Raw genomic sequence first — 8,628 nt, forward strand, 5'->3', positions numbered from 1 at the left:
GTCTGCGGAAGAGCGATTTGCAGACCGTGGATGGTGCGGTCTCTTGGGGCCACCCCGGCCTTCAGGCATGACGTACTGGCCTGGACCGCAGTCCCGAATTGCCCAGCTGGTGCAGCACCAAGCGTGGATGTTGGTGCCTGGGCAGTCAGGTGGAGCCGGACCCACACTGTTCCTTCAAGGCCCTCTGAAATGGCATCCGCGCTGGCCGGGGGAGGCTGGGAGGCACTGCTAGGCAAGGCTGGGCTCTGGGGGAGGGTCCCCAGGGTTGGCGGGATCTGGGGGTTGGCCTGTCCAGCCCACCTAGTCGGCCTGCCCTGCCCGGACCTGCTCGGCCAGCTGGGCCCGGCAGTCCAGCAGGTCATCCCGGAGGCGGGTAATGTCCTTTGCGTGCTGGGCCAGCGTGCGGTTCAGCTGGTCCACGTGGTCCCACAGGCCCTCCCTGGGCCCAAGGGACTCAGCCGCCAAGCTGTCCAGGCCCGCAGCCAGCAGGCCCAGCCTCCCACAGGTACCTTCCACTTGCGCCACCCTCTGGTCAAAGTGACCCACCGCAAGCTGCAGTTCCTGGGCTGTGTCCTGGCAGCGGCTCAGCCTGCCAGCCACACTGGCCACGCCGGCCTTGAGTTGCTCCAGCTGCCCCCGCAGGCTCAGGACCTGCCTGTGTCCGGCCCGAAGCCACGAGCCTTGGCTGCTGACCTGCTCCTGGATGGCGTGGACCTCAGCCTCCACCTTGCGTTCCCGCTCATCCAGGGATGTGTTGGCGGCCAAGAGGGCATCAGAATACTGGCTGACAGAGTCACTGAGGCCCGTGAGCGACTTGCTCACAGAGTTCAGATTGACCTTGAGCAGGGTGATCTCGCCTTGGAGGGAGCTGCCCGCTGCTTCTGCCAGCTGCCCCTGGACCTCAGCCACGGTGCCATTGAGCTTCTGGAGCAGGGCCGCATGGCTGGCCACCTGGCGTAGGAGGGCCTCGCTCCGGCTCTGCCAGGCCTTCACTTCGGCCACGAGATTGTCCAGGATGGCTAGGGTGGTCCTAGGGGTACACGAGGCCTCCAGTGAAACCAGCCGTTGTTCCAGCACTGCCAGCTCCGTCTGCACGAGGGGCCGAGCCGATCTGCCTGCAGGAGCGCTATCGTGGCTCGGCTCCCCAGCCAGCGTCAGCAGGCGTTCCTCCAGCCTCTGCACGCGCTCTTCCAGCGTGGTGTGGAAGCCACGCACACCCCAGCCCCCCTCCTGCATCCCCAGACAGCAGCCCCTGGCTCCACCCTCTGTGCTGTTGACGGTCTCCAAGCCCTCCAGCAGCCCATCCACGCCCCCCTCGAGCATGGCAGCAGAGAGCCGTGTGAGGTCATTCCCGTCGGGGGGGCTGTGGCCCCTTTGGGCCTCGGTCACTGCCTGCAGCTTCCTCTCGAGGCTGTCCACGCGGGTACTGATCAAGGCCAGCTGGCCACAGCAGCTGCCCCTGCCAGCCACGCCCAAGCCCTGCAGCCGGGTACCCAGCTGTGAGAGCTCCCGGCGCAGGGCCAGCTCCCGGCCATCCAGGCTCTGGTGCAGCCTCCGGCTGGCCGCCTGGCCCTCCTCGAACTGCTGCCGCACCTCCTGCACCTGTAGGTCGCACGCATTCTGGACACCCTGCAGCTTCTGCTCGAAGCCATCCAGCAGGTTCCCCCAGAGTCGGTGCAGCCGTCGGTCCACATACTCGTCCAGCAGCGCCAGGGAGGTGAGCGGAGATGGGGGGCTCTCCCGCAGCCGCTGCAGGTGAGCCTCGTGGCCGAGGGCCAGTCCATGCACCTCGTCCAGCAGTTGCACCTTGGTCCGGAGTGTGTTGCTCACCTCTGTCACCTTGCTCAGGATCTCATCCAGAGGAGGAGTGAGTGGTCCTCCAGCTCTGTCTCTGGGGTTCACAAACCCCTCGGGGATGACCCCAAAGCCCACAGGGGCAGCAGGAGCGTTGGGGCCACCAGTCACCCTGTTGGGGTCTTCGTGGCTGGCCACCAGGCCACTGAGGGTACCATATGCTTGTGCCAGGCGCTGGACATCACCCTCCAGGCGTTCCAGCCGTTCACCAAACAGCCCTGGGCCTTTCCTTCCTGGGAAAGAGGAGGAGAGAACCCCAGGGTCATCACTGGCCTGGCTCTCTCAGCTTGTCCTGTTGCCGGGCCACCCAAGAGGTTTTCTGGTCTGAGCCAACCTTGCTGGGTATGGTCCCCCCAGCTGTGGGAGGGGGCTCTAGGGGCTCACCCTCACGTCCAACACGAGATGCACCCTCCCCAGCCCTGATCGGGCTCAGCCAGCTTGTGTCAGTCCCCAGAAACCGATCACCTTGGCGAGGGTCTCCATGGGCAGACTCACCGTGGGGGCTGGAGGCTGCTCTGCTAGAAGGAAGGGGCCTGGGGCCTGGGCCCACCTGCCCCGAGGGAACCTGGGGCTCAGGCTCTGGCTGAGGTGGGGTGGCCGCGTGGTCCGTGAGATGCTCGGGGCAGCCTTCTCCAGCGAGGCCAGGGCAGCAGCGCCAGGCGAGGTCAGTCACTGTCTTGTAGCCCACCTTGTATTTGGGTCTGAGCACTGTGCGGTACCTGGGCCAGGGGCGGGCAGAGGGCAGGGCTCTGTACCTGTGGGCTGAGGCTCCTGCCTCCTGGCGAGTGACCTTGCCCCCTGGCTGGGGTCCAGGGCCACTCCAGACACTGGCAGAAGGTCTAGATGTCTCCCAGCTTCACTACACCACCAGCATTTTTCCTTCTTCTGTGCTTAAGGCGACAGGCGGTGGGGTGGAAGCAGGCCTTGCAGAGGCTCAGAGATGCGTTAGGGGAGGGGGCAGGTAGAAGCCCTACCCCATCTTGTTTGCTTGGGGAAAGGCTAGTGGGAATTTAGCCTCAAGACTCCCAAGACCACTTGGACGCCCTGTGGCTCATACTGCCATCAGAAATTCCACTCTGGCTTTGGGGGTACCTTGAAAACTTTTGACAAAACCCCAGCCCCTCCCTCTGGGTGGATGAGGGGTACAGCACTGGAGCTGGGGCAGGCAGCCCTTCACACTGCCTGGGGGCCACTCCCTACCTGGGGGCCACTTAGTTCTTTCCCCTCCTTCCTGGCCTACTCTGGGAATTCAGCTCTGGTCCTGGAAGCTGGCGGAATGGCACCTCTGATTTTGAGCACAGCGGGGAAGGCCCAGGGGTGCAGGGCAGAGCTCACCATGTGTACTCTCCCCTGTTCAGCCGTGTACCTGTTTACCCACTGACACATGGGAATAAACAGGTCTGTTTTCAGACACATGTTTGAACATCTCCAAGTACATCACACCTGCATGCAACACATCCTCACAGCCCACCTGTCTGGCTGAAGCCCCAGAAGTCTGGCTTCCCTCCTCTCACCCTTGGCCTGCCTTCTCCACGGTCACCACAACCCTCCCTGGGTCTACCCAGGGATCAACCATTGCTGGTGTTGATCCTCTGCTCTCCCCTGTCCCCAGCCCTCCCCCCCCCGCCCCCCCCCCCCCGCCCCGTGCCTCTGCTGCTTCTTCCTTGCCTTGCACTGCTTCTCCCCTGGGAGCCCTCCCCTGGGTCCCCTTGGGGGCTCCAACCAAGCCTGACCTGGCCCCCCGCCGGCCCCCTCCAAATGGCCTGTGTTGGGGCAGGGGTAGGCTCTTTGGAGTCCAAGGAGTTATAACTCTTGTGGAGCTGGCTGCTACCCTCAGCTGAAGGCAGGCCTGGGGCTTATGCCCATGGATCCTGAGTCAGTGGGATGGGGGTGCACTCACGTGACTGTCCCGGGGCACTTGGGCCCCCATCCACACTGCCGGTATTCAGCCTTTATGTAGTTATCCGCTCCCTCCTGTAGGACACAGGTCACATTCCTGTGTACAATGTAGGCACAGAGGGCCCTGCAGGGGGAAATGGCATCCTTGGAATATCTGGCCTGTGCCAGGCCCACTGAGGCTTCTACTCTTCCCCTCCCCCAGCTGTGGGCCTAGGAAGGAGACCAGACTCCCATCTCTCCTCTGCCCCTTATTCTTGTTCCTGGGATCCAGGGCCCTTGGCCTGGGGTCCTGCCCCATTGCTGGTCTCTCCAATCCCAGCCACGCCAGTGGGCTGGTCACTGGGCTAAGTAAGTGCTGTACTGAACCGGGCGCCCAGTGCAGCTGCCTCCCTGCCTGGGGAAGAGGCCCACCCTGGATCCCCCTCAAGAGCCTTGCCACACTCCCCACCCTCCTCCAACTCCTTCACTGGCTCTCAACTCCTCATCTCGGCATTGAAGCTTCTGAGATCCCAACATACTGCCTTTGAGACCACACTTCTCATCTTTCCTCCCGACTGACTCCCACCCTGTAATTTTCCCACTCCTGCCTTTGCTTCTGGTTCCTCCCTCTCAGATCACTTTTTATACCACCTCCTCCAGGAAGCCTGCTCTGATGTGCCCAGGCCTACTAAGTGTCAGCCATGGGCTGGGTACACTCCTCCTATAATACCTCTCAAACTCAGCTAGAGCTCACATTCAGCTAGCACCCCAGGCAGAGGCCCTAACTCACCTGAAGCTACTAAAGACCAGAAGCTGAGGCAGGGGAGGACACAAGGGCTAGGGAGGCTGCTGCCTGGCATAAGCTGACCACCTGTGGACTGCTATTGGGCTCTGGAGCCACAACACGGGCCCAGGACCCAGGAGCCCCCACCAGCTCTGCCGCCCAGCCACGTTGGGCCTCCCAAAGGGTCGCAGGGGTCCAGGCTGAGCACGGGAGGGGTCGAGCCGCCGGATGCACGGCCTCCATCTCCTACCTGGCGGGGCAGGGGAGAGATGAGAGGCCCTGGCACGGGATGGGGGTGGCCCCGCGTGCTCCGCGTCGCGGACCGCCCGCCCTCCCTCCTCTCCCTCCACCTGGTCCACTGCGCCCGGAGTCTGCACACAGAGCAGCTGGAAAATGTTACTTCGCTGGAAAGGTTTCCGCGGGCACTGCCAGTACCCCAGCCGCCGCGCCAGGCCCCCTCGGCTTCTTTTCCCTCGCCAGCCTCGCAGGCCCCCGGAGCGTGGGGCGCCCGCCCGGGCGGGGGCTCGTCCTGGTGTGCCCGGGGCCCCCGCGCGCGCCCGGGGCAGGTGGGAGCCTCGCCCGGGCCCATCCCTCCCGCTTCCCGCCCGCGGAGCGGCCCGCTCTTACTTGTGCGGCCCCGGGCGCAGCCGCGGGCGCCATCCCGTCGTGTAGAGGCTGTAGCGGGAGGCACCGGGCGGCGCGGGCCGCGCGAGGAGCGGGGTGCCCTTGGCCTGCGCCCCCGAGAGAAGCGCCGCGACGGCGCACAGCCAGACCGGCAGGCGGCGGCGACCCATCGCGGCCCCCGGGTCTCCACCTGGCCCCGCGCGGGTGCCCGCCGGGTGTGCGCCCGCCGCCCCTCCGCTCGCCCGCCCGGGTCCCGCCGCCGGTCGCGGCCCCCGGAGCTCGCTGGCCCGGCCGCCTGGCGCTTCGCGGCGGCTGCGTCCCGCCGAGTGGCCGGCGCTGCTCGCGCCTGGGGCCGCCGAGGGGAGGCGGGAGGCGGGCTCTGCGCTGATTAGCATAAACTTGGGGCCGCGTCGCTCTCCTCCGCCGGCCCCCTCTCCGCCGCCGGCCCCCCGCCCCAGCTCGGAGCTGACGCCCGAGGGGCCGCCCGCGAGCGAGAGGTTAAGAAGAGAGCAACCCCGAAGTGGCAGGGGCGCAGGCTGTCGCACCCCGGGAGGCCCCCCAAACACACCCATCACCCATCCGCCACTGTCTCCCGCGTGCACCCGGGCGAGAAGCAGAGCCAGAACCCTGGGGCCGGCCTGGACGCGGGGCCGTCTAAGAACGCCCACCCACTGGACACACTGCTCTTAAAAACCCGTGTGCTCCCGGGAACCGCGGTCCAGGGCTCTGAAGCTGAGATGACCGTGTTTGGGGACGGGCCAGCAACACCTTCGCAGCCACTTCCTTGGAATAGGCCCCAGATCATCCCTGTTGGCTAGCTCTGCCTCCCCGCAGCGTCACTGTCCCAGGGTGACCAGGACATCTGATAACTCTGCCTACCCCTCCCCGGACAACTTAACCCCTCTGTGCTCGAGAACCCTCCACAATCCGTCTGGTGGCCAGGCTGTCCTTCTGGTTTCCTGGTGGAGTGCATCTTATCTCTGTCTCTCTCAGGTCTCTGGCTGCACGGAGTCCTGAACGCCTGTCACCCCTCCAGCCCCGCCAAAGGTGCTCTGCTTCTCCTTGTGCAACTAAAGCTCTTAGCAGGCTGGACTGCAGCACTGGCCCATTTTCAGCGTCTGGTCAAAGAAAACCTTTAGGTCTTTCTCACAAGGAGTTGCTGTTAAGTCAGGCTTCCTCCATATTTCCCTTGTGAAACTGACTCTTGGAACCCAAGAGTTGACCTTTACAGCCACCCTCATTCAATGTCATCTTGTTGGCTTTCTAAGCTGCAAAAAGCCTTTCGAATCCTGCTTCTGTCCTCCAACAGACTGCCGCTTCTTCCTGGCTTGATCTTATCCACACAGATGATCACAGCCACCTGGGTCTTTCCCCAAGACAGGTGTGCAGAAAGCACAGATCTCTGAGGCACACCTGGAGAGGCCTCTCTCCAACCGGACTTTGAGATGTGAATTCACACCCTTTGGGGAAAGCGATGCTATCAGGGGTGCTGGACTAGGGCCGGTGTGAAGCCCACATCTGCACCCCTGCCCTCTCCCAGCCATGCTGGCTTGCGGGTCTTGGAGCAGGGGTGAGGCCGGCGCACACCTGAGCCAAGCAGGCCAATTGTTCTCTCTCCTGGGTTTTGAAATTGAAACGCAGAGGCTGAGGGCGATCCGGCTTCCAGGTGGAGACTCTATTTGTTTCCTAGGGCTGCTGTAACAAATTACTACAAATATAGTGGCTTCAAACAACAGAAATTTATTCTTCCACAATCCTAGAGGCTAGAAGTCTGAAATCAAGGTGTCAGCAGGGCCACAGGGAAGATTCCTTCCTGGTCTCTTGTAGCTTCTGGTGGTTTCTGGCATCCTTGGCACTCTTTGGCTTGTAGCTGCATCTCCCAATATCTGTTTCTGTCTTTACGTGGCCTTCTCTCTTGTCTCTGCATGGCCTTCTTCACAAGGCCCTCGTCTCTGTGTCTCTGGGTCCTCTCCTCCTACGAGGTCACCTGTCATTGAATTTAGGTCCCAGTCTAATCCAGTCTGACCTCATCTTAAGTAATTACATCTTCAGAGACCCTATTTCCAAATAAGGTCCTATTCTAAGGTTCTAGGTGGACATGAATTTTGCGGGAACGCCATTCAACCCGCTACAGGGTCCCTGAAGGGTAGTGAGAGGACAGGCCAGGGCACCCTGTAGCCATAGCTCCGTGGGAGTTATGGGGAAGCTGAGGAAGAGAGCTTGCAGGAGGAGAATGGGGCAGAGTGGAGGGGCTATGTACTCAGGGAGAAGTACGGTGAGTTGCCATTTGGTGACTGGCTTCCTCTGTCTGCCTCCAATAACCCACTTCACTTGAGCTCCAGTGGGTTTCTGATCCCAGCAAATGATGCCTAAGACAGTCTTCATCCTCCACCACAAATCCACCACCCAATGTGCTCCAGACTTTAACAAAGACGTCCATCTCACTGGGCAAGATACACAGGATGCATAACATGATCTTGATCTTGGAGCCACTGAATTTCTACTTCTCAGAAAGTGAGAGACATCTGAGTGGAAGATGAGCGGAGCCCGGCTCTTCCCCCTAGGCTGGGTTCTGACCGCCTGGCAGCACTGCCCATCCGGCTCTGGAAAAAACTCCCCACCTCCCTGCCCCAGAGCTCTGATCCTTTTCCAAGGGGTCCCACCCCTTCCTCTCACTCCCTTCCTCAACCCAGATGTGGGACCCACAACTCAGAGGGAGGAGGCTGGGCCTTGTCTGAACTTGGAAAAGCCCACATAACAAAGGGCCGAAAGGACAGATGGACCCCCTCTTCCCCCTTCCCCAGGTGGTTGACATCAAACACCATGCTCCCTCTCTAATTGGAACAGTTTCGGGAGCCAGCACTGGGGCCACATCCTGGTAGGGGAGGAGGACATGGGTGGAGGAGATGCTTGGGTTCTTGGCTGTATCCAGCCAGCGGCTGAGGTTCCCCCCCTCCTCCCCCCGCAGATGATGAGGCTACTTTGCATCTGCCAGACAGGAAGCCTAGGGAGGCCAGAGGCAAGGGAGGAAGACAGATGGTCGTGTCCTCCCCCCGCTCGGGCTGGAGTTTCCACACCTGGATGGAGGTGGGCTGAGGGGCCACACACAGGATCAGGCTTTCTGTTCCCAGGGACGTGCACAGCCATATCCAGACACATCCTGTCTACCCCAGTCCACTTCCAGACACGTGCAGAAGCAGATTTTCCCAACTTTCATTAGCCACTGGTGACAGATGTGCCACCTCTCTCTTCAGGAAAAAAATGGAGGATGCCATCAGGATGACAAGATAAACCTGGACAGGAATGAGTGTAGTCTTGCATTGAGGGTTCAGGGGGGCGAGCGTAAGTGGGCACCTCTGCCAGACTCTGGAGCTTCCTTCCTTCTTCCACAGCCTCCCTGGGGCAGAAGGAAGAACTGTGTCCTAAGGGCAGAGAAGACGAGAGACTGGATCCCAGGAAGCTGCAGTGAGACAGATGGTGAGTTCACA

At 62.0% G+C, this 8,628-nt stretch overlaps 1 protein-coding gene across 1 annotated transcript; it reads right to left on the reverse strand.

The window, feature by feature from the left end:
• Positions 1 to 300: 300 nt before the first annotated feature.
• On the reverse strand, positions 301 to 5,310 carry EMILIN3 (elastin microfibril interfacer 3). The gene is made up of 4 exons (XM_065893571.1): positions 5,144 to 5,310; positions 3,755 to 3,877; positions 2,350 to 2,573; positions 301 to 2,087 (listed from the first exon to the last, which is right to left on the reverse strand). Exons 1-4 carry the CDS (start codon positions 5,308 to 5,310, stop codon positions 301 to 303), a joined length of 2,301 nt encoding a protein of 766 aa, XP_065749643.1.
• Positions 5,311 to 8,628: the final 3,318 nt, after the last annotated feature.

This window comes from Phocoena phocoena, chromosome 15, assembly GCF_963924675.1.
Source record: "Phocoena phocoena chromosome 15, mPhoPho1.1, whole genome shotgun sequence".
Lineage (NCBI taxonomy): Eukaryota > Metazoa > Chordata > Mammalia > Artiodactyla > Phocoenidae > Phocoena > Phocoena phocoena.